The 27,384-nt window shown below is 40.3% G+C and overlaps 1 protein-coding gene across 1 annotated transcript; it reads right to left on the reverse strand.

The window, feature by feature from the left end:
* Window positions 1–17: 17 nt before the first annotated feature.
* Window positions 18–27,007, reverse strand: LOC135462795 (kinesin-like protein KIF23). Its single transcript, XM_064740062.1, is given in 23 exon segments — window positions 18–982; window positions 1,514–1,612; window positions 5,662–5,747; window positions 7,250–7,389; window positions 7,969–8,059; window positions 8,677–8,967; window positions 9,638–9,748; window positions 10,395–10,603; window positions 11,161–11,263; window positions 12,312–12,482; window positions 12,658–12,777; window positions 13,290–13,378; window positions 14,477–14,581; window positions 15,293–15,475; window positions 16,711–16,741; window positions 16,743–16,824; window positions 17,337–17,507; window positions 18,314–18,438; window positions 20,185–20,321; window positions 20,559–20,664; window positions 25,660–25,752; window positions 26,248–26,308; window positions 26,888–27,007. Coding segments are annotated over 23 exon segments (2,640 nt in total). The 5' UTR covers window positions 26,899–27,007; the 3' UTR covers window positions 18–957.
* Between the last annotated feature and the right edge of the window lie 377 nt (window positions 27,008–27,384).

Consider the following 27,384-nt stretch of genomic DNA (forward strand, 5'->3'; position numbering starts at 1 on the left):
CGAAAAGTTTGCTAATAAAAGTGTTAATTTTATTAAATTAAAATGAAAAGGAAAATTTTATTGACAAGAAATGAACAATGAAAAATGCCCGAATAAAGCATAAAACTATTGTCCTTCTTGGTGAGATTTTAGAAGAAAAATAAGTTCTTCTGGAAAAAGCCACTCATTTTCAGAATGTAAGTGTTATGACAGCTATATGCATGTTGTGAGAAACATGATCATGTGTGAATGGTGAACCTGTTTCGTAAAATTGATCACACTGATTGAATAATGATCCAGTATGAATGTTGATAAGTTTACGTGAAAGTTGATCAAGCTGTGTGAATGATAAACAGTGGAAAGTGAAAGTTGATCAAGCTGTGTGAATGATAAACAGTGGAAAGTGAAAGTTGATCAAGTTGTGTAAATAATAAACAGTGGAAAGTGAAAGTTGATCAGTCTGTGTGAATGATAAAAAGTGGAAAGTATGGTAGATACATGTACACAGACAAATTTACACAGCAACGACATAATCAGTTACAGCATACTGGGGAGGAATTTACCGCTGTCCTGCGAATACAAAAAGATAATATCTTAATTGGTGTGTGCTAAAAATAAAAAAAATATGCTCATGAAAATGCTGAAAAGTTGCTTTTGAGGATAAAATCATTGAAATTTCCATTGATTTCATAACGGCAGAAAATCAACCTTCCGACATAATCAGTACCTATCACTGAGATTAAATGTGAACACGTGTTTGCTGGTGGCTCTCTAAGAACATGTATTGCTAAAACTTTTCATTCTTTTTCAGCAAACACCTGCACTGATATATTTAAGATAAAACAACATATGTGTGCTCAAAGTTCGTGATTGGATTACACTCCAAACAATTCCATGGTAACCCATGATTTTGGAAATGACTTCTTTATAAAAAAAGTCTTTCTTCCACTGTGTAGATTTTCTTTGACTGGACTCATTTCAAATATTAGACTGCTTTGTTCTTCTGCAAAAAGAAAAAAAAGATAGACCTTAGTTAGTAATGCTTTAAACAAATCAACAAATCTCTTGGTATTGAAATGTTCACTGATTTTTTTTCTCATGCCTCAGAAGAGGAAATGCTGTGACTTACTGCTTTACTAAAACTCTGTTTTAAATGTTATTTTACCTACATGTATACAACAGAGATCAGGGCTTAGTTTCATAAAGATGCTGTACATGTACGATAAACCCACATAAAGGACAATGGTACGGTAACAATGATGTACAAAATGTTGTACGGCAAATGTACAATAACCAAATGGCAAATGTACAATAACCAAATGGCAAATGTACAATAACCAAATGTCGTATGCCGATTTTGTGAAACTGGGCCCAGGTCTATGGCTGGAAGAAAAGGTTAGGATACTGTGTTAAGGAAGCAAAAGCTTTCCAGGAAAAGTCACAGGCAGCTGGACCTGAATTTGCCGTGGCATCAGTGGAATACTAGACAGTCCCACTCTGTCTCTTGTACATGTAGGCAAAGCAGTATACTTACTTCAAATTGTGTCCATCTAACGCCACTGAACATCGTGTTTCTACATCAGTCCAGTCTCCGTCAAAGTCAGCAGGGCTCTGTGTTACATATGGTCGCTTCCTGCAAAGAAAAGAATAAAAGAGATTAGTATGGCTAGTTCTGTTTGGTGTTCAAGCTAGCATTATAATGTCATTGCTTTTTTTTAATGGTTTATGGGTAGAGGAAGTCAGTGTGCCTAAGGTGTAATTAAGATGTCATCATTATACTATCATTGCTTCTTTCCAGGGTTTATGGGTAGAGGAAGTCAGTGTGCCTAAGGTGTAATTAAGAGGTCATCATTATACTGTCATTGCTTTTTCCCAGGGTTTATGGGTAGAGGAAGTCAGTATGCCTAGGGTGTAATTAAGAGGTCATTATACTGTCAGCAGTAAATTATATGAAGGCCAATCCACAATGTGTACTATGACCGACTCAACTCCATGTCTACGATATGTCTGAAAAATACAGTTAATGATTACATACTTTTACTGTGATGTATTTACAAGATGGTTTTCATGAATATTTCTGATTGAGTAGTTTTAATATAACTTTTAATATTAAAGGATCACAAATTTTTGATCATTAAATTTGGTATGTTCCTTTTCATTATTTTAGCCAATCTTTGTTGTATAATAACTTACTGAGAATTTACGTTTTCAATCAATATTTTGACTTTGTTACAACAGAAATAACAGTTTAAAATTTTTGACGCATGATTGCTTGTGATCCCAGGGGCCAGGGTTACAGTGATGTCACACTATTCCACAATCCAAGGGAACAAGCCACGGTGATTTCTATCAAATTATACACTGTACAGATCTGTGCGGTTTATTTCTGGCTACCATAAGTGTGAAGGCCTGCAGCAACCTGCGGATGGTCACGGATTTCCCCCAGGCTCTGACCATTCTCCTCCCACCGTAATGCTGGCCGCCGTTTTATAAGTCAAATATTCTTGAGTACGGCATGAGGAAGCCAGAGTGCCCCAGGTTAACCACAGGTATTTGGCAAGCTATGGGCAGTGAGTGAAGAGCAGATACACACGCCACAGGTGAAGGAAGCCAGAGTGCCCCAGGTTAACCACAGGTATTTGGCAAGCTATGGGCAGTGAGTGAAGAACAGATACACACACACCACAGGTGAAGGAAGCCAGAGTGCCCCAGGTTAACCACAGGTATTTGGCAAGCTATGGACCATGCGTGAAGAGAAGATACACATGCCACAGGTGAAGGAAGCCAGAGTGCCCCAGGTTAACCACAGGTATTTGGCAAGCTATGGGCAGTGAGTGAAGAACAGATACACACACGCCACAGGTGAAGGAAGCCAGAGTGCCCCAGGTTAACCACAGGTATTTGGCAAACTATGGACCGTGTGTGAAGAGCAGATACACACGTCACAGGTGAAGGAAGCCAGAGTGCCCCAGGTTAACCACAGGTATTTGGCAAGCTATGGACCATGCGTGAAGAGCAGATACACACGTCACAGGTGAAGGAAGCCAGAGTGCCCCAGGTTAACCACAGGTATTTGGCAAGCTATGGACAGTGAGTGAAGAACAGATACACACGCCACAGGTGAAGGAAGCCAGAGTGCCCCAGGTTAACCACAGGTATTTGGCAAGCTATGGGCAGTGAGTGAAGAGCAGATACACACGCCACAGGTGAAGGAAGCCAGAGTGCCCCAGGTTAACCACAGGTATTTGGCAAGCTATGGGCAGTGAGTGAAGAACAGATACACACACACCACAGGTGAAGGAAGCCAGAGTGCCCCAGGTTAACCACAGGTATTTGGCAAGCTATGGACCATGCGTGAAGAGAAGATACACATGCCACAGGTGAAGGAAGCCAGAGTGCCCCAGGTTAACCACAGGTATTTGGCAAGCTATGGGCAGTGAGTGAAGAACAGATACACACACGCCACAGGTGAAGGAAGCCAGAGTGCCCCAGGTTAACCACAGGTATTTGGCAAACTATGGACCGTGTGTGAAGAGCAGATACACACGTCACAGGTGAAGGAAGCCAGAGTGCCCCAGGTTAACCACAGGTATTTGGCAAGCTATGGACCATGCGTGAAGAGCAGATACACACGTCACAGGTGAAGGAAGCCAGAGTGCCCCAGGTTAACCACAGGTATTTGGCAAGCTATGGACAGTGAGTGAAGAACAGATACACACGCCACAGGTGAAGGAAGCCAGAGTGCCCCAGGTTAACCACAGGTATTTGGCAAGCTATGGGCAGTGAGTGAAGAGCAGATACACACACGCCACAGGTGAAGGAAGCCAGAGTGCCCCAGGTTAACCACAGGTATTTGGCAAGCTATGGACCGTGTGTGAAGAGCAGATACACACACGCCACAGGTGAAGGAAGCCAGAGTGCCCCAGGTTAACCACAGGTATTTGGCAAGCTATGGGCAGTGAGTGAAGAACAGATACACACACACCACAGGTGAAAGCCAGAGTGCCCCAGGTTAACCACAGGTATTTGGCAAGCTATGGACCATGCGTGAAGAGCAGATACACATGCCACAGGTGAAGGAAGCCAGAGTGCCCCAGGTTAACCACAGGTATTTGGCAAGCTATGGGCAGTGAGTGAAGAACAGATACACACACGCCACAGGTGAAGGAAGCCAGAGTGCCTCAGGTTAACCACAGGTATTTGGCAAGCTATGGGCAGTGAGTGAAGAACAGATACACACACGCCACAGGTGAAGGAAGCCAGAGTGCCCCAGGTTAACCACAGGTATTTGGCAAGCTATGGACCATGCGTGAAGAGAAGATACACACCCCTCAGGTGAAGGAAGCCAGAGTGCCCCAGGTTAACCACAGGTATTTGGCAAGCTATGGACCGTGTGTGAAGATCAGATACACACGTCACAGGTGAAGGAAGCCAGAGTGCCTCAGGTTAATCACAGGTATTTGGCAAGCTATAGACAGTGAGTGAAGAACAGATACACACACGCCACAGGTGAAGGAAGCCAGAGTGCCCCAGGTTAACCACAGGTATTTGGCAAGCTATGGGCAGTGAGTGAAGAGCAGATACACACACGCCACAGGTGAAGGAAGCCAGAGTGCCCCAGGTTAACCACAGGTATTTGGCAAGCTATGGACCGTGTGTGAAGAGCAGATACACACGCCACAGGTGAAGGAAGCCAGAGTGCCCCAGGTTAACCACAGGTATTTGGCAAGCTATGGACCATGCGTGAAAAGCAGATACACACGCCACAGGTGAAGGAAGCCAGAGTGCCCCAGGTTAACCACAGGTATTTGGCAAGCTATGGACCATGCGTGAAGAACAGATACACACGTCACAGGTGAAGGAAGCCAGAGTGCCTCAGGTTAACCACAGGTATTTGGCAAGCTATGGACCGTGTGTGAAGAGCAGATACACACGCCACAGGTGAAGGAAGCCAGAGTGCCTCAGGTTAACCACAGGTATTTGGCAAGCTATGGACCGTGTGTGAAGAGCAGATACACACGTCACAGGTGAAGGAAGCCAGAGTGCCCCAGGTTAACCACAGGTATTTGGCAAGCTATGGACCGTGTGTGAAGAGCAGATACACACGTCACAGGTGAAGGAAGCCGGAGTGCCTCAGGTTAACCACAGGTATTTGGCAAGCTATGGACCGTGTGTGAAGAACAGATACACACGCCATAGGTGGAGAACAAGTGGTGACTGCAGGTCGACAAATTCACTGAACAAGGGCAGATTTGAACAAGTACCACTTCCTAAGGAATGAAAGCACCTTTAACTAGGACCCATTCCCTTTATTGTGATGTAGAGCTGCATTTAATTTTAATGGCAACAATGTTGCCACAACTTACATTCATTTTTTCAACTAAAAACACAGTGGAACTGATTTATATGGCTATCATACATTATGTTGAGTACCAGCCTATCTGTTTTACCACTGAGCTAAAATGTCCAAAGTAATGGGTTGATTAACCATTTGATACTCAAAATGCTCAAACTTACAGTTGATGGAGAGTTAACAGTTACATGTATGTAACTCCAGTACACCTTTATATTCCCAATTCTGTCTTACATGACCAGACCTTCTGCAGCATCACAGGACCTCCAAAGTGTTTAAAGTACTCAAGTAGCAAATGTTCAGTTTGTGCTTTTCCCCCCCTGCCTTACCTGTCCCCCGGTGAGGTCTGTTTCAGGGTCTCTATGTCTTTGAAGACAACGGCTGTTCCCCCTCCAGCTGTCGGCAACACATCACCCTAGGGAAAGGAAAACGCAGGCTTACAGGTTATTTCTATCTTCAGATTTTGGTCACTAAAATATCATGATGGCGTTGAGGCCTAACTGCTGTGAAGCATGAAATCTCAAACATGACACTCTTCACTGACACAGAAAAAGCTTCAACCTACTGTAGTTACTAGCAATCTAAAAGTCTGATCATGAGGCCATCATTCAAAATATGTTTGATTGGCATCACCTGATCAAGCCTAAAAAATGGTTATACTTTGTACTTGGATTTGGACAAAACTTTTCTTTTCTGTCCACAATTGAACTTTTGAGGTCATCACATTCTTGCAAAATACCCAACATTTTGGCTGGATCCAATGCCACAGACACCCCACCCAGTTAGATTATACTGATGACTAGACCCAACGCCACAGACACACCCCACCCCATTTGATTATACTGATGACTGGACACAAATAAAACAGACATCCCACCCAGTTTGATTTTACTGATAGTTGGATCCAATGCCACAGACACCCCACCCAGTTAGACTGTACTGATGACTGGACCCAATGCCACAGACACACCCCACCCCATTTGATTATACTGATGACTGGACACAAATAAAACAGACATCCCACCCAGTTTGATTTTACTGATGACTGGACCCCATGCCACAGACACACCCCACCCAGTTTGATTATACTGATGGCTGGGCCCTAATAAAACAGACATCCCACCCAATTTGATTTTACTGATAGTTGGATCCAATACCACAGACACACCCCAAACACTTAGATTGTACTGATGACTGGACACAATGCCACAGACACACCCCACCCAGTTTGATCATACCGATGGCTGGACCCAATATCACAGACACACCCCACCCAGTAAGATTATACAGACAGCTGGACCAATGCCACAGACACACAACCCAGTTTGATTATACTGATAGTTGGACCCAATGCCACACTCACAACCCACCCAGTTTGATTATACTGATAGCTGGACCCAATGCCACAGACACCCCACCCAGTTAGATTATACTGATGGCTGGGCCCAATGCCACACACACAACCCACCCACTTTGATTATACTGATGACTGCAACAATGCCACAGACACACCCCACCCACTTTGATTATACTGATAGCTGGACACAATGCCACAGACACACCCCACCCAGTTTGATTAGACTGATGGCTGGACCCAATGCCACAGACACACCCCACCCAGTTTGATTATACTGAAGACTGGACCAATGCCACACACACAACCCACCCACTTTGATTATACTGATGGCTAGACCACAGCCCCAGACACACCCCATCCAGTTAGATTATGCTGATGGCTGGACCCAATGCCTCAGACACATTCCAACCAGTTAGATTATAGAGACACCAGGCTGATTTTTTTTTTTTTTTTTTTTCGCAAGAATATTTCACTTATACGACGGCGGTCAGCATTGTGGTGATCTGCCAATACGACTGATGAGTTTTGTATTTAAGTATTGCTCTGAGAGAGCGACTGACCTTGACCAGCTTGGTGGCGATCTCCCCATCAGAACACTGTTCTTGTGTTGTCAGGCAGTACTTTGTCACGTCACGTGTGTCCTTGACCTTGAGGTTCGTCACAGACCGCTTCTTCTTCATCACGGGCTGCAGTACAGTGTCTGCACATAGCACACACACACACCACATTTCATAGAATTAATTAATTTAATTAAAATTATTAAAATTAATTTAAATTGACTGAATTTTTCACTTATATGAGGGGTGGAGGAAACTGAAGTGCCTCAGGTAAACTTGGGCCTCTCAGGAAGTTACAGACAAACTCTCTATTGTGGGATATACAGTTATGCACACCATACTGTTGAAAGACAAACATCAGGCTGTGCAAATGGCCTGATGTGAGCACTGCCAAAGGCTCGTCGCCTATGTCCCACCAACAATGAGAGCACAGGAGTCTACAACTACCCTGTGCAAGAATTTCTCAATCAATCTACAATGGTGAAATGGGAAAACCATACAATATTCGCGAGCATAGATAAAAATGCTCTCTTGCTAAACATCTTTTTTTGAAGGCATACATGTATCCAGAATTTGACATTTTGGTTAACAATGTCCTACATGTACAGGTATACAAAATTGCCTTCATTCTGGGGAACTACTTTTCTAACTTATGGGGTAGAAAATCGCTTTCAACATAAGTTGGTTTAATAAAGGGAGCATGTGTTTGCAGCCCCACTCACCTGTTTCAGCGTGCCCCGCTGGCTTGTGGTCCAACCAAATGTCACCACCTGTGGACTTTGATCGTCTCCTTCTGTTATAAATAGGGGTTTTCTACAAAAAAATCAAACAACAAAATTAAGGTTTGAAAACTCAATCTTGAGCAAAGAAAACTGAACTGAAATCTTTATTTGGCAAGGTTATATCAGCAAAATGTAAAAACTTGCTCACTGCCTCTAGGGGTCTTAATTTTATACACCTGACAGGTTGTTATACATCTATATACATGCAGAAGCTGACACAATCAGATTCCCTATATCAATTTTATGATCCCCAATACTCAAAATTTGGAACCAAGATCACAAATTAAGAATGCCATGAAATAGAAAGCATTAATTTTATCATGTCCCTGGCCTGCTATACCATTTGATAAGACGGTGCTGTGTCCACTGGTGATGTCATCTTTGATTAATTTGCACAATGTGCAAGTTTTCAAATCTTGCACTTCCTTGAGTCTCCAATAATACACTTGCCAAGCACGTTTCACACAGCAATTTCAAGTGTTAGCCTAAAAATGTAATCCAAAACTTAAAAATATGCTTCAGTTTTAGTGCTGGCATCAACTATTTTGTTTTGTTGAAAAGAATAAAATGTTGAACGAGCCTGAAATGGCTGTTTAAAAGAGGTACTGCGTATACATGGCACTGTTTGACCACATGATCAGCTCTTACGTGTAATGGGGTGCTTGGAGCTCCGATTTTATTCAAACCCTGCATGGATTTGGCCGACTGCATGGTGGTTGCTGAGCGTGTCATGGGGCGGCGTGGGGTTGTGGCAGTGCGTCCATTGATGGTGGCAGGTGTCGTGAATGTCCTTTGTTTGACGGTGTGTGAGACCCTCGGGGTAGGGATGGGCGTGGCAGCATCACCGTCATTTACAATGTCCTTGAGCATGTCTAACTTCCTCTCCTTGGCAAGGATTTTGTTACCAAATTCTGACTCCATACGTTTCCGTTCCTCTTCCTGGTGACAAAAAAAACAACAAGAATTCCACATGAAATGTAACGCAATAATGTTCATAATCTTTTTTCACTTCACCTTTTCAGTTTATTAGTCATTAGTTTTATTAACATCTCAAGAGATACAAAGTGTCTTCTTTTACCTTCAAGCCAAACTGTTTCATTCCAGAAATAAAATCCAAGTGATTTCTTTTTTTCACTTTGGGAATCAATGAAATATAATTCTTTTTCGCAAGCCAAATATTTGCAGAAAAATTAATAGAGCTGGAGCACAAAAATTGTCTTGGTATTGAAGATTTTATCTTTTTTTTTTTCTCACAAGATGTCTACCATGTGCATATTTGTGAAATTTACAAATTCACAAGACAAAGATAACGTATTTCTTTTGACTTCATACCGACAAATAAGCCACACAAATGGAAATATTCAAATGTGGACAATTAAACCAGTATAATTTTTTAAGACATTTTTCAACCACCTTTTAGTGTCCTCATGATACCTTCATCTGCAACCTCTGCAACTGAAACTAAGTCTTCCTGAAAAGTTTCCAGCTCTTCCAGCCCAGTTTCGAAAGGCATGGAATGCTTGTAGAAGCGAAAGAGGTTAAACTGAAGGACAAATTCATTGAAATTCTCCAGTTTGCCTATAACACAACTTCATTTTTAAGCACTTACCAAATTTTTGGACCACTTGTAATTGTTAATCTCCAGCTTGCTCATGAAGTCCTGTTTCAATCTCTCTCTCTCAGATTTTTCTCTTTGTAATTTCTGATCCTGGGTGAGAATCTACCACACAAGAAAAAAAGTCCTCAACATGTGTACATTTAACTGTGTTACCTGGAAACCCTAAGGCTGCTACTAAGTAAAACTTAGTTATTTCACTGATATTTAATTGCATATTAAACAATTTTACCCTTATATTTCTGGCTTTATTTGTTTTGTTTTTTAATGCCTTATTTTTTTTTCACTTACGTGATGGCACAATGCTTTTGAGAAGTTACTGATGAACTTCCCCATATGTGACAGGTGAAAAATTGTACGTAAGTCACCCTGAATATCTCGGTTTGTGACAGATGAAAGAATGCAGCAAGTCACCCTGAACATCTCGGGTTGTGACAGGTGAAAGACTGTAGCAAGTCACCCTGAATATCTCAGGTTGTGACAGGTGAAAGATTGTATGCAAGTCACCCTGAATATCTCGGTTTGATCACGACAGATGAAACAATCACTAAAAAATTAGTTGTTGGCAACAACTCTTCCAGGAAAAATAGGGTCCATCAGTGAAAATTCCAAAAAATTAAAATTGAGAGACAGACAAAATTAAATTCCATCAGAAACTTAATAAAAACATGTGGCTCTTTTTGAAGGGTCGCTTGCGGTTGCCCATTAACAACATATTTTCAAGCTGTGACAGTCAATGGTAATGGCGTACCTGACTCTCAAGCTCTTGTCTGCGCCGCTTCAGATCCGAGCCATGACTCCGCAGATCGTGTGCCTCTTTCTCCAGATAGCGGACTTTTCGCTCCAGGTTTTTCTTGTCCCCGTTGAGGTCATCCACCAAACTCTCCATCTGACTGACCTTGGATTTCAAGCCCATGTTCTCTTTCTCAAGGTCAACCAGTAACAGCCGGAACTGGTCCTCTGGAAGAGAGAGAGAGAGAGTTGGTTTTTATAAAGGGATACAGAACTGATGCAGATCGGTTTAATATTTAAATGTTGAAGACTTCAATACAAATGTTTCATGAAACTGTCCAAGAGAAACGTGTATTTTGATTTAAACAAGTACCATGAGAGTACTAATATAAAATATATATACCCTAGATGTCCTGCACATGCCACAGAGTATTACAATGTATATCTCTTCAAGTCACGCTAAGAAATGCTCTGTAAATTTGAAATTTTGAGATGACCCCTAAATGTCAAACTCAAAATTGTTTGCAGAAATTTCAAACCACTGAAATCAACAAGCGCTCTGATTGCTTAATTTGACAAACTATTTTCGAATGTGGAAACAAATTACTCCACATCAGGGGGATTATTTCTTCTGCATAAACACATACATGCACCACATATTAGGGAGGAGAGAAAATATTCTATATAGCGAGTGGAGATGGTACAAACTAAAGTCTACAATAGCTTTGTGCCCACGATCTGGTCACTTTTTTTCCCCTTCTGACAGTCTGTCACTTTGTACTCACGTCTGTACTGGTGATCTGCCATCAGCTTGGCTCGTTTCTTCTGCCTCTCACTCAGGTAAGCGATCAAGCAAGGTAACGTTTTAGTGTCGGCAAAGTCAATAAGCTGGGGACAAATAGGACAAGCTTTTAATAAGGCAAAATCACCAGAAAAAAAAGCAGGCTAACTTCTGCACTTTCTCGTCCAGCAAATTCCAACACAGACATATTTATGCAGTGTATTAGTCACTTGTCTGATGTTTAACGCAATACTCTAGAATTATGGGGAGGAAACTGGGAAACCTTGGTCACTTCAATGGGTAGATGTACCTGAAATTAAGTTGTAACACAAACCAAATGTGGCAAAATACATTTTAGTGGACTTAACCAATCTTCACAATATACAAGAAAAAATACTAGTATCTTCGGTGAAAACACAACGTTATGATGAGGTGACCATTACAATACAACGCAAACACCTTTACTGTCAAACTATGAACATGCTAAATACATGCTGTGCAAATAAACTGACCAAGGGCAAGTCCAAAATATGGAAAATGTGGTAAAAATGGGGAAAAAAAATGTTCTTCAGTAATGAATGAAATCAAAGGAAGGGGGAAATATATGTATCACACAAAAGTTGAATAGTCTTATTTTATTTTTCGAAATCTTGCACACTAGATTAAGCTCCACATAAAGCACTTCAAAGCGATGAACTTTTTCATCTTTTTCCTTTATTATTTATTTATTTATTTATTTGATTGGTGTTTTACGCCGTACTCAAGAATATTTCACTTATACGACGGCAGCCAGCATTATGGTGGGTGGAAAACGGGCACAGCCCGGGAGAAACCCACGATCATCCGCAGGTTGCTGGTGGACCTTCCCACATAATTTTTCCTTTATTATGTCACACATATTGGTGTATGTGTGCTTATAGAAAACCTTGTAGTACACAACATCACAACATCTAACATCAAAGAAGAAAACTGTGTTCTGTTGTGATTTGTACGTTTTGGTGTAGCTCATCCTCCAGTCTCCCTTTGCATTTGTCATTCCATTGGGACATTATAATCTAATCCTGATTAATTTATTTAAGGGTCGCTCTTTTGAATGAATGGACGAATGAAACCTGTATTTAAGGGTAGCTCTGTCAAATTGTGCAATTTTCTTACCTGTAATGGCGGGAAGGGTGGACCTAGGTCATATTCCAGCACGGGAGGCAGGTGCAGCGACGGCAGATCAATTTCCTTACGTGTTGGCGTCTGTCCAATATCAATGAAGTTCACATGGCTCTGTCGTGTGACTTGCACTTCCTGTGTCAGCTCAGCGAATCGCATCACATGCTGGTAACAACAATAGCAGCTTTACATGAGTACATCAAAACTTTACTAGTTTTCCAATGATCAAAATGTCTCATAAAACCTAATAAGACGATAAACAACAGATCTGTGTTTATTACAAATGTACTGAAGTCATTACCATGTTAAAAACACATGTTAATACCATGTTTTAACTTACAATCGTTTCATCGTACTCCTCTGCCTTTGGGTTGACACAGACGATCATTCGGACCTTCCCTTCCTGGTCAAAGTAATTCTTGAACAGGTGTGTTAGCTTGGCTTCACGGTAAGGCACCTTCTGCAAACACAAATTTCACGAAAAATCACCATTAGATAAAAACTGACATCATGTTGGTGAAAATGATTAGAACACTTGTATTTGTCATGTCCCATTTCCATTTTCTTCAGCACAACTGAAAGCTTAGACCAAGATGCCTTGTGGTACGTGGGAAGGTCTGCCAGCAACCGGCGGATGGTCATGGGTTTCCCCTCGCGCCCTGCCCGGTTTTCTCCCACCATAATGCTGGCCGTCCTCGTATAAGTGAAATATTCTTGCGTACGGCGTAAAACACCAGTCAAATAAATCAATAAAGTTGTGTTGTGAAAAGCGCCAACTGAAAATAGTTCCGACATCCCTAAAAAGAAGTGACCTATGTAGAGTTTCATGTTTTGTTCACTGAAAAGCACACGTTACGATGTCATAAATTTTAGTGACAAACAGATCAGCTTACAGATATGACTGGTACAAGTAAAAATTGTGGCCATTGAAAGGAAACAAAAAAAATAACAACAACAACAAAGAGCTAGTACCTTCTGTAGGAGTGCAGAGCCAGACTTCTGATTCTCTCTCAGCATCTCTATACAACTTCTCAGCACCATCAGTGTCTGGTTGATACTCCCTGCCAACAATCGTTAACCAAGATGAACACAGGCTACCAGGAACAATGTGTGAAAAGAAACGATGGATTCAGACAGCTGTTACTGCCAACCAGGCTGCCAACATCTGTTCATGCCAGCCAGACTGCATTCAGACATCTCTTAGTGCCAACAGACATCTGTTCATGCCAGCCAGGCTGTATTCAGGCAGCTGTTAGTGCCAACCAGGCTGCATTCAGGCAGCTGTTAGTGCCAACCAGACTGCATTCAGAAAGCTGTTATTGCCAACCAGGTTGTATTCAGACAGCTGTTAGTGCCTACCAGGCTGCATTCAAACAGCCGTTATTGCCAACCAGGCTGTATTCAGATAGCTGTTAGTGCCAACCAGGCTGCTTTCAGAGAGCTGTTGTTGCCAACCAGGCTGTATTCAGACAGCTGTTAGTGCCAACCAGGCTGTATTCAGACAGCTGTTAGTGCCAACCAGGATGCATTGCCCTACAACAACCTTAATGCAGCAAAATTTGTTTGATTGCTGAAAGCCATATTCAAAGGATTTTTCATTTGTCAGAAGCGCGGGTAGAGGAAACGGAGTAAAAATCAAAGGGTAAAGCACCAACTTTTGGCATGTTACTAACATGGTTTCCCATATGTGATGTACAGATGTACGCCACATACTGGAGGTCTTCAATGGACACATGTATATCATCATGTTTGTATAAAACCAGGCCGTCTGTCATGCTATGATCAATTATTACATATACCTCAGCCCAATGAGTACAGCATATCACAAGATTCGTTCTGATGTTTCGTTCTGGCTTTCTCTCTTGGTGGTTACATGGGAAAGTCTTGCAGCAATCTGGCGGATGGTTGTGGGTTTCTCTCCGGCACTGCCCGTTGTTTTCCAGCCATAATGCTGGCCAATCGTCATATCAGTGAAATATTTTCTAATAGCACCTTAAAACACCTACCAATTAAACAAATAAACCATTGTGATTTCATCATGCAATCCCCCTATTATGGTAAATGACCTAAAATCCATCTCCATTTCATTCTTTGATATGGAGATGAAAAATTTGCTTCATCTGGATTTGAACCTATGCCAGCCAGCTGTTGCCACCCACCTGCTTGTTTGAGGAGGTCACCAGTGTTGTTGGTTCTCTTCAGTCTCTCGCTGCCAGCCAGATCCACCAGGGAAAGCTGACTGATGGAAATCTTTGCCCAGGTTCCTGCTCATAACAAACAAGTCAGAGACGTCAGAGATGGGTTTTGTTCCAGTTTCTAATGTATATGCACATTAGCCATTAGTTCATCATTAGCCACTGCTTAAAGTATGCATACCCAACCAATCGCACTAACCTTTACCCACTTGTTTTAAAAACTTTCATTCCATAGTGTTGCACATCTTCTCAAATCTCTTCCATATTCCCTGGCTTCTAAAATGCATTGTTATCACATCTTCTCTGCTTTTAATGCAATATTTTGCGTTATTAATATAATTAATATCATAATAATTATAATATATAATAATTATAATAATATAATAATAATGATTACTAATAATATTAATATTAATCTGAATCAAGCCTATAATTAAGATCATCTCATGACATGTACACCGTTGCTATGCTGATCTCCAAGATGAACCTTGGAAGTGTGAATGATTATGGTTTACTGCCTGATCAGCAATATTTCAGCCATGATGTGACAAAATATGTGCTCGGTCATTAAAATGTCAGCCATTTGTTTGGGTGAAGGAAACCAATGACCTTTGTGCAGTTAATGATTAACTTCTCCACTTGTGGCCAATAGACCAGCACGCCATGGAAAACCTACAATCTCTGGTGAATGTGACGACTGCGTTAACAGCTCTATGGGCACCATCAACAGCTTATTGTCATCATATCCCATATGAATAGTGAAAGCAAAGGAGTTTATACATTCGCTGTCGAAGGTCAGGATAGAATCCGCAGCTCTCCGGCGCTGACTGAGGTAAAGACAAACCTGTGAGATCTCCTCTCCATCTGTAGACGGCCCCTGAACCAGGCGGATGTTGAACACGCTGTGACTGCGACTAGACTCTGCGTTCAGGGCAGTGTGCGCGACCTTACGTCTCTTTTGTCCTAAACAAAATAAATGACAGGCATATACATGTAGTGGATGCAGAATTTCTGATTGTTGACCATTTGAAACAGAGCTTTCTAGTTTTGTTTTAAGAGCATAGTGGTCTGTCACTCATTTATCTGTAAAAAGTTTCACGGGTGCGACTAAAGGTTTATCAGTTTAGTCTGTAGTTTTGCATAAAACAAAAACACTTATGCTACCAGACAGCTGCAGATACAAAAGTGGGAGGAAAAAAAGACATATGTGCCCTTAAAAGAGGCAAATAAATGTCATATTGTTTTGTTTTTTTTATACAGAAATTTGCACATTTCCATCGTGATATCATCAGATCTCTCAAAACAAATTTCAAAAACACTTTCAAAATCAGGTAAAGTATGTAAGCATGATCTCTTGATGTAAAGGTGTACATGTGGATGTCAGGTATGTAAGCATGATCTCTTGATGTACAGGTATACATGTGGATGTCAGGTATGTAAGCATGATCTCTTGACGTACAGATGTACATGTGGATGTCAGGTATGTAAGCATGATCTCTTGATGTACAGGTATACATGTGGATGTCAGTTATGTAAGCATGATCTCTTGACATACAGATGTACATGTGGATGTCAAATATGTAAGCATGATCTCTTGATGTACAGATGTACATGTGGATGTCAGGTATGTAAGCATGATCTCTTGATGTACAGATGTACATGTGGATGTCAGTTATGTAAGCATGATCTCTTGATGTACAGATGTACATGTGGATGTCAGTTATGTAAGCATGATCTCTTGATGTACAGATGTACATGTGGATATCAGGTATGTAAGCATGATCTCTTGACATACAGGTGTACATGTGGATGTCAGGTATGTAAGCATGATCTCTTGACATACAGGTGTACATGTGGATGTCAGGTATGTAAGCATGATCTCTTGATGTACAGGTATACATGTGGATGTCAGGTATGTAAGCATGATCTCTTGACATACAGGTGTACATGTGGATGTCAGGTATGTGAGCAGGTATGTATGCCAAAAATATCTTCTGCAACTAATTAGATACACTAAGGCATCTAATGATTTGCCTCAGTAGGATTTCATTCACTGGCATATTTGTTTTACCATTATCCAGCACACCATCAAAAGGCCCAGAAAGATTTATGATTTAGAACATTATGTTAATGCCTTCCACACAAAATCTACAGTTTTTAGGAACCTGAAATCTTTGTCAACGGTGTACAGTGTTTACCTTTGTAGAGAACCTCAAAGGCTTCCTCTGGGGCTGCGGACCTCGACCTCTGTACAGTTAAACACAAACATGTTTTTGTTGGCATCTTCACGCAAGATCTTGGTCTGAGGGGGTCTGAGGAAAACAATGTCAAGTGAAACCATCAGTCACTTTTTCTGACATATAGGGTACGACTGGCTCAATCATGTACATCCTACGGTCTATGATAGTCTCCGTGACTGTTATAAATGTTTAGCTAAATGCCTTACTTGTATCCAATTCCTGTCATGTTTAGCTAAATGCCTTACTTGTATCATGTGATGTTTAGCTCTAAATGCCTTCCCAGTATCCAATTACTGTGATGTTTAGCTCTAAATGCCTTCCCTGTACCCGATTCCTATGATGTTAGGCTAAATGCCTGACTTGTATCCGATTCCTGTCATGTTTAGCTAAATGGCTTGCTTGTATCATGTGATGTTTAGCTCTAAATGCCTTCCTTGTACCCAATTCCTATGATGTTAAGCTAGATGACTTACTTGTATCCGATTCCAATGATGTTAAGTTATGTGCCTTACTTGTATCCGATTCCTGTGATGTTTAGCTAAATGCCTTTCTTGTATTATGTGATGCTCCGCTAAAGGCCTTACTTGTATCCAGTGATGTGATCATAGGGCAGCTCCTCCAGCAGGTCGTAGATGCTGTTGTTGTAGAGCTCCACGTAGGACACAAACACACTGTACAGACAGTCCTCCTCCAGGTCTTCAACCTTTGACGGGTCACGCTTCCTCTGCTGGTCGGCAAACTCAGAGTGTGCCGGTCTGCAAACATGAAAATCTTCAATATAATGTCTGCAAACTCAGAGTGTGCCGGTCTGCAAACATGAAAATCTTCAATATAATGTCTGCAAAATCAGAGTGTGCCGGTCTGCAAACATGAAAATCTTCAATATAATGTCTGCAAACTCAGACTGTGCCGGTCTGCAAACATGAAAATCTTCAATACAGTGTCTGCAAATTCAGACTGTGCCGATCTGCAAACATGAAAATCTTCAATATAATGTCTGCAAACTCAGAGTGTGCCGGTCCGCAAACATGAAAATCTTCAATATAATGTCTGCAAACTCAGAGTGTGCCGGTCTGCAAACATGAAAATCTTCAATACAGTGTCTGCAAATTCAGAGTGTGCCAGTCTGCAAACATGAAAATCTTCAATACAATGTCTGCAAACTCAGACTGTGCTGGTCTGCAAACATGAAAATATTCAATACAATTGTCTGCAAACACCAAAATCTTCCCTATTCTCTTCACTTCAGCCTCTCTGTATACATAGAGTAGTATTCCTCTTATACAGTTGATACACATATTAAACTTTCTCCTTACCATTCAGAGATTTACTTTTGTGTTTTAGTGGGTTTTTTTTGGTTTTTTTTTGCTCATAAAAAGACTGAGAACCCTGGAGACAGAAAGCATTTCCCTGTCAGAGGCTGTGACTAACGAACACCTGAAGTGTCCCAGCAGCAACTGAAAGATAAGCATCTTAACCACTCAAGAAACAATTCCAAATAATCCAAGCTGGGAGAACATAGCTAAGGTGTCTGCATAGATCATAGTGAGCTGAATTTCACCTGTTTCCCCTGCCCGGGGTTTTGGGGGTATGCATGTGAGGTAAGATGTCCCTCTTCTGGCGCTCCTCCATGGCATCCACAGCCGACTGAACCTCAAACCCGTTCATCTTGTCTGGTACAAACATCTGAAAGCAGCAGTGGTTGGACACCTGATGTGACATTTATTTCCAGGAAGCACACGTATTTCTTTGTTCTTTACTATTGCTTTTGACTTTTTTTCTTTTTGGGGTCCTATGATGGCATTTCTGAGGTGGTGAAAATTGTCACCCATTTACTGTCACCCATTTAGTGTTGTTCTTTACTATTGCTTTTGACTTTTTTTCTTTTTGGGGTCCTATGATGGCATTTCTGAGGTGGTGAAAATTGTCACCCATTTACCAAAGCATTTCCAGTTTTAGAATTACTGTGTACTGCCATGTTGTGTTTTAGCATCTCCCTTCAAGGTCCTCTATTTGGGTGTGTAAAAACGCCTAGTGCATCGTTATTGTGAAGCACAATAGTCAGTCCATAAAATACCAGCCCAATTAGTTTTTTTTTTTACAATAAAGTTTTAGTGTTGTCTGTTCTCACTCTTTAGCATTTCCGACTCAATTGGTCTCTTTTTTTGAGAGACAAACATTGCCAAAAACAAATCACTTCACTGCTCTGATGAAATTAGGTTCTGTATTACAGGCTTGCTCTCGCCGGACTCAGAAGAAAATTCCTTTCCTCCACTACGTTAGAGCACATGAATCTTCACACCGTGAATGTAGGTCCTAAAAATCTAACAATGGCATTAAATCTTTGTGTGATAGAGGGGAAGGGACGGGGAGAAACAACCATGTGCTGAGACACAAAGAAAAGCGCAGAGATGTATTGGTTTTTGCAGCATGCAAGCAGTCTTTTGTTGTGTGATACATGTACACAGTTAAGTGACTGTCAAATGTGATACATATACACAGTTAAGTGACTGTCAAATGTGATACATGTACACAGTTAAGTGACTGTCAAATGTGATACATGTACACAGTTAAGTGACTGTCAAATGTGATACATGTACACAGTTAAGTGACTGTCAAATGTGATACATGTACACAGCTAAGTGACTGTCAAATGTGATACATGTACACAGTTAAATAACTGTCAAATATGATACATGTACACAGTTAGGTGACTGTCAAACTTGGAGAGGGTTGTTACAGGAAAGACGTTTTTACTATTGGGTGTACTGAATAAAATTTACATGCGAAATGCTCCAAGAGAGCCTCCTTTCAAGTTTATCAAGTTGCTTATGCATTGATCTCATTCACTTAAAAAAGCCTGATTTTTTCGTCAGGTGGGACAATAAGCAGTGGTCTTCTATTCCTTTACTCGACACACATGCTTTTTTAACACTCAAAACTGTCTAGTAATCCTTAATTCGATAGACCTAAATAACGTGATGGTCATGCATTTCAGTTGCATCGTTAACTCAGTTGAACCACATTCATGCTACGAATACCTTATTGTCCTGCAATTCACCTAACAGTGTCTAGTCTTTGTAGCAGATCAGTTTTAATGCCTCACTGAAAAACATGGACACAATGTACCTCCCAGTTAAATGATAGCTTGATTCACTGATGCTATGATGCCGTGCACAATAATTGTCCACTTAAACGACAGCAGTCAGCTTTATAAGTCGACCTTCAGGTACCGGACTTAAAACTACAGCCGAATGAATGAAATCTGGATTCAGCAATTGACACAGCCTAACCGGTCGAGGAACTGATAGTCATAGTCAGCTAGAGATTTAAACATCTCAGTCAGCAAGCCTCCCACTTTAATAGTTAAGTGTTATACAGCACCAAGGTGAAGAACAACAGCGTGTATCCACGTGGCATCTCTATACTCACATATTTCCTCGCTTGTTTGTCCGCAATGCTATTGAAGACAACATCCAGGCAGCGTGGGAGAATGCCTTGGTCCTGGGGCTGACCGGTCATGGTGTACGTCTTACCAGAGCCAGTGATGCCATACGTGAATAGGAGACCTGGCAATAAGGACATGGAAACAATATTAGTTATGCTATCTACCTTATTTGATAGTTGTTTAAAAATTTACTCCAAAAGTTTTCACTTATAGGATGGTGAGAAGATTTGGGGGTTAAGGAACCAGAGTGCCTGGAACAAACCTCCAACACTTGTCAAGTTACTGACAAACTTTCTCTGAAATTAAGTTCCTTGGCAAACACCACAAAATCTGAGCATTACGCCTTGAGCAAACTAACCATTTTTTCCATGTAGCAGGTCCTCCACCAGGGGAAGAGCAACAAAGTCAAAGACAGCCTTCTGTGATGCACTCTCGTCAAACACATGCTGGAAGGTGTACTCCGTCTGAAACAGAGATGGTCAAAACCTTAAGCATAAATCTCACAACAGTTTGACAAAGTCTTCATAAACTTTTCAAAATTTATAAACCATCAAGAAAAACTTCTGAACACCTATATTAGTATTGTTGGAGTCAAACTGATCATGCTGTTGGACACTGTAAATCACAAGAAATGTACACCGTTAACAAAACACACAAAAAATGACTGATGATCGAATGGGTACTCTGCGACATTGTCCTACCAGATATATAACACAACGCAAATATTTTGTCTTTCACTTTCTTTAATTACCTGTATTATTACTATTATTATTTAGCACTGAACACATAAAAAAAGCACAAATAAATGTCTCTGGATTCACCTGGTCAAACTTAACCAAATTTAATGTTTTCTGGATCTAAAGTTAGCTCATAAATTAGATATTAGCTGGATTAAATGGCGGGTGTTCATTGCATTTAAAATTGTTTTTAGCTGGATTCAAAGTTGGACATAAGCTGGATTCAAAAGTCTAGTTCAATATTACCTGGATTTTATGTTTCATGTTAGCTCGAAACATGTGCAAGTAACATTAAGAAGCCTGTATGTGCAAAAAGGATATTCCATTTTGGTACTGATCACAGAGTGCATGGCGGGCAGTAAAACTAACAACTTGACAAAAGAAAAAAATGGCGTGCAATGTGGAACCTACGAAACAATGTGCATTTTTGCAGGTTTCAAAAAAGCTTGGTTAGTTTTCTTATCTCCCAGGCAATTCAAAGACAAAAACTTTCACTGGTGAGTCCATGGTGCTGCAATGTGACTAGACTCAACGCTGCGACCGCAAACCAATGCGCACCCCCACCAAATGAGCCAGCGCGCTCCATCACCAGCTACAGCCTACCTCTTTCACCTGCCCGTGGGAGCTCTTGTAAGCCAGAGTGTTCTGTGTGGAGAGAGAAGTGACAGTGCTGTAAGCCTAGACAAATGCCACACCTACACAGTGACTTAGTACCTGAGTCTACAAGTACTGTAAGCCTACGCAAATACTATACCTACAGTACAACAAATGCCACACCTACACAGTGACTTAGTACCTGAGTCTACAAGTACTATAAGCCTACGCAAATACTATACCTACAGTACAACAAATGTTACGCCTATCAGGAAATATACATGTAAGTATGTGGTTGAGCCAGAAGAATTGTGGTAGTGTTAGCCTACAAAAATGTTGCACCAGCTGGAATGCACATGTGTATAAATCTGCTGAAATACCCATGTGTATAAATCTGCTGGAATACACATATGTATAAATCTTCTGGAATACACATGTGTATAAATCTGCTGGAATACACATGTGTATAAATAAATGTGCTGTAAGTCTAGGTACATGTAAATACTGCTGCCTACAAACTGCCTTAAACCACAAGATCAAACCCATGGTTATCATGGTTACAGCTTAACCAATTCAATAAGGAGGTGCTACACCCTGACTTACATTAGGCTTCATCCTGTCCAGTAAGTGTTACGCAGGCAGTGACATTTTTAAAAAAAAACAGGAATCTGCTACACACACGTGTAAAGCCAGGAATCTCTTACGCACATGTGTGAAGCCAGGAATCTGCTACACACACATGAAGCCAGGGATCTGCTATACACACGTGTGAAGCCAGAAATCTGCTATGCACATGTGTGAAGCCAGGAATCTGCTACACACACGTCTAAAGCCAGGAATCTGCAACACACGCATAGCAGATGAACCTTGACATGTTGATATACTGTAACTTAATATGAATGTTAGAAAGAGCATAACAGCCTCGCTGACTCTTCATAGCTCACAGCAGAATTTTCTCCTGCCAAACTTATACGTCTCTAAAGCACCCATTTGATCTTTCTCGCAGAGCAACTTTTCACTATCAGAAACAAGCCATGGCCGAGGCTTACGCTTCTCATTCTCCACAGATCGTGTTCAAGTGATTTTGAGATAAGCTGTGTGACAAACAATTTCTGAGCTGAGCTCAGAACGAGACCAAGGCCATGTTGTTCAAAAGTGTATTAGCAGTCAAGCCTGGTAGTAGTTTTAGTCAGGACAAAATCCCATTATTTTTGTATTAGACCAATACTGGTATTAACATTAGTCTGGTTCATTAGTTTTGTATTAGACCAATATTGGTATTAACTTTAGTCTGGTCCATTAGTTTTGTATTAGACCAATATTGGTATTAACATTAGTCTGGTTCATTAGTTTTGTATTAGACCAATATTGGTATTAACATTAGTCTGGTCCATTGGTTTTGTATTAGACCAATACTGGTAGTAACATTAGTCTGGTTCATTAGTTTTGTATTAGGCCAATATTGGTATTAACATTAGTCTGGTCCATTGGTTTTGTATTAGACCAATATTGGTATTAACTTTAGTCTGGCCCATTAGTTTTGTATTAGACCAATATTGGTATTAACTTTAGTCTGGCCCATTAGTTTTGTATTAGACCAATATTGGTATTAATTTAGTCTGGTCCATTAGTTTTGTATTAGACCAATATTGGTATTAACTTTAGTCTGGTCCATTAGTTTTGTATTAGACCAATATTGGTATTAATTTTAGTCTGGTCTGGTCCATTAGTTTTGTATTAGACCAATATTGGTATTAATGTTTAAGCCTGGCTAGGTTGGATCACGTTGAAAAAATTTTATCTAATCATGTTAATAGCTAAAAAAACAAATAGGTTAGCAAAAAAGTGCAAGCCATACATATATACCATGGTATGTATAAACAGATGTAACACACAAGCCCAATTCTGGCAATTACAAAAAGCTATGATTGTATCCTATGTTACCAGAAAGTTGTTAGTAACTCCGTGAAGAGTTTTGTACCTGTGGTAGGACCAGATTACAGTCACAGAGCAGTATATGCCACGCAGTAGTCCTGTGAAACCAGTCAATGGTTTGCCTGAACTAGTTCCCTTGGCTATTTAAACACTTTAAACAATCAACGCCATTTGTGTTCAAATGGTAGTAAATATCAGGTGGTCTGTGTGTTTTGTGTTAGTATTAAAAGCCCCAGCCATCAACATCAAGCCTCATAACCTGTAACAGCTATTTAAACCTTAAACAACAACCCATGAGGTGAAATACTGTAAAAGTTTCTTCTCCTGATGGTCCAATACAATCACATAATGACACTTAATTTTCCATAACAAATCTAAATTTGAACAATTCTTCATATGACAGCATTTCACAGCTTTTTATGGTAAAAAAAAAACACAAAAAACCATAATTTGTACTATATACTCAATTCATGATGGGACTAACATAATTTGTACTTTATACTCAATTCATGATGGAACTAACAAAGTACTGTGGATTGCTATTTGATTTTATTTATTTATTTATTTGATTGGTGTTTTACGCCATATTCAAGAATATTTCACTTATACGACGGCGGCCAGCATTATGGTGGGAGGAAACCGGGCACAGCCCGGGGGAAACCCACGACCATCCGCAGGTTGCTGGCAGACCGGAGAGGAAGCCAGCATGAGCTGGACTTGAACTCAAGGCGACCGCATTGGTGAGAGGCTCCTGGGTCATTACGCTGCGCTAGCACGCTAACCAACTGAGCCACCATTGCTATTTGAGAGGTCACTGATCTAACATTATGTGCAGCTATAATCATGGTAAGTCAGGAAACATATGCAGCAAATTCTCCAAATTCACAACACATATAAAAGAGTACAAAGCATTGAAACATAAAAAGCAAGCACAAGTCTAATGTTTTAGGGTCAGTATTAACTTGGCATCACAGTATTTATAAATTACAAGTAGTACATACATGTATATGAGTAACACAGCATGTCACAGAAAAGGTAAAAAAAAAAAAAAAGCAAAACAAAACAAAACCTATCCCCAGTTTAACAAAAATGCCACACAAATGTCACTCAAAAGTCACATTTTAGCCCAAATGTTTGTATTACAAGTAACCTGCATTTTAAATGTTGTCTTTTGCACTGAATATTTAAACTAAATTGTTATTTACTCATTTATTCTGCACATTCTTTCACGTCAGTTTCTCAAAAAATTCAGGATGTGAACTTTCACATGAAAATGGTTACCAGGCCTTGGGAACATGAAGCAATCTCAGGCCTTGGGAACATGAAGCAATCTCAGGCCTTGGGATCATGAAGCAATCTCAGGCCTTGGGATCATGAAGCAATCTCAGGCCTTGGGATCATGAAGCAATCTTAGACTTAAGTCAAATGAGCATCAGGCCCGTAACAAACTCAAGATATTTCTTGACAATATAAATTCTCGGTAAGTTATTATACAACACTTCTCAGCTAAAATAACGCAAAGGAACATACCAAGCTTAGTGAGTTAAACTTTGACTTTTTAAGTCTAAAATCGTCGTGTGATCCTGGGGCCTGGTAGTTTCTGCATGCGACAAGGTGACTTTCAATTTGGATATTTAGTTTTGTAGATTTGAAGCTGAATTTAGTTTTATTTCATTATTGTTTAATGCCAAATTCTGGATAAAAATCTGAAAATTATGTCTGTATTTGATTTTTTTACAAGAATTAATCAAATGATTTAGATAAAGCATTGATATTACAATGTATTTAGAGCAAATAGGCCAGTAAACAGTGTAAGCTTGACAACTTGTAAACCCTTAAAGGGATACAGGATCAAATGGTTCACATTGGAGATAGGATTTCCCGGGTTAACGCCTGCAGCCTCACGCATAAATAAATCTAAATAAAAATTCAGCTTTGGCTAGGCAGAGCCTGGACATGCATACATTTCACCACAGCCAAACAGAATCGATTCTGTACCCCATTAAGTCAATAAGTTTGAATGTACAGTGGGATACTTGAGTTTTTGAAAGTCCTTCTAAAGAAGACCACATTGTATCCAACCCTGTACAATACTGTTTGCAAGTCAACTGCAAGACCACTTTCCAGTCACAAATTTAACAATAAATAATACATGTAGCTTAAAAAATTTATGAGTTGCAATAAAGAACAAACCTCTGATGGCGTGAGCTTGACCACCTTCTGACTGAGCGGGAACACGCACACATCGTCATTGGGATTTGACAGAGGGCGAATCCGACAGTACACCTGTAAAATACAAGAAAGGAAAGCATATGCCAGTCAGAATCCGCATCATTTCTGTTTCCTTTTTTTTTTTTTGGTAGTGGTATCAACATTAGTGTTTTTGAAACATTAAAATAGGCAATCAATATAAAATGGTGCAAATATTAAGAAGGATTTTACCTAAAATGAGTGTCAGATAACAAAGACATTTTTTCCTGATATTTTAAAAGGTCTATCAACCCAGTGATATAAAATACCACTGAGAACTATCAAATATTCCCACGTAACTTTTTCACAATAGGAACCTAAGTTTTCCAAATAGATTCTTTCCATACATTTGCCCAGTCGAAGTTCTTCATGTGTACGTAGGCAAGCATTTTGCAACATTCCTGTTTTTTTATAAACAAAACAATTTAAATATTATGCCAAACTGAGCACTGCAAATTGATGTTTAAGCACAACAAACAGGAGTCACTGCACTGTTTTTATATAATTATTAAAAAAAATACATTTGTCTACCTCAACAGGATCTGTCTCACCAACGCTCGGCTTATTTCTCTTCTTGGGGGTTTTCCCTCGTCTGAAAAACAAAAACACAGAATGGCATTTTGGCTAGAACACCCAGATCCGATTCCAGATCAGGTTATTGACAGTCATCTGCTTGGCACAACCTAGTAGTCTGAGTATATTGGCTATTATGTTCAGTCAAGAAATATGTGGATACGCAATAAGCAGTCTTTCATTTCTAACAGTGATTTTTTTTAAACTGTTGGATTATTTTTGCAACACAACAAGGAATTTCTTGGAAATGAATTATCAACAGCATGATAGTTTTGCATAATCTGGAATAAAATCAACTACGAATTACGAAGTCCAGGAGTTCCATTATTGGTAGTGATTCACGCGTTCACTGTTTAAAAGATGAGGTAAATCATCTTTAATCAATGGCGACAGCATAGCCCTTTAGAAACTCTAGATGTTGTTAAATCTTTCACTAGGAGGAAGTAGCTTTATCTAAACTAAAACAGGTATCGGTCAATGTATCAAATGTGTTGTTGTTGTTTGCTCTCTGCGCGAAAGTCGAAATTTATCGGAGTGATAGACTTCAAGTAAGCGCAAAATAAAATCTTAATTGGACTGAAATCGCGTCTGTACTTACTGTGCCTTCATGATTTCTTGGTATGTTAAAATCTGTGCTCAACAATCTTGATTTTAGCCGAGCCTTCACACAACATACACAGTGATCTTAATTCTGTCGGTTTTGAATTTTGAGCCTTTTATGAAAACCGACCAATGAATGACAACAGGAAACGACAAATACGCCGCCTGTGGAAAAATATGCGGTGAACAGAGTTACCTTCTCTTGGACTGTGTTTCGGGTGAGGTTTTGGGCGATTCAAAATACATCCCACGAGTTTCTGATCTCGCCTTCACCTTTTGAATTTCTCTCATCAAAGCTTTATATTGTCGGTCGTCCATTTTTGAAACTGATTAACTGGAAGCGTAGAGCGAGCGTGACGTCTTAACAACGCCACGGCGACGTTGGAATTTAATGACGTTAGGGTGTACGCATTTCCCACGCCAACCTCCACTATTGTAGGCCAACATCCTGCATGAGTATCAATGAAAAAAAATAAATTATGGTCCTATGCCGAT

The sequence above is a fragment of the Liolophura sinensis genome, chromosome 2, assembly GCF_032854445.1.
Source record: "Liolophura sinensis isolate JHLJ2023 chromosome 2, CUHK_Ljap_v2, whole genome shotgun sequence".
NCBI classification, from domain to species: Eukaryota; Metazoa; Mollusca; class Polyplacophora; order Chitonida; family Chitonidae; genus Liolophura; species Liolophura sinensis.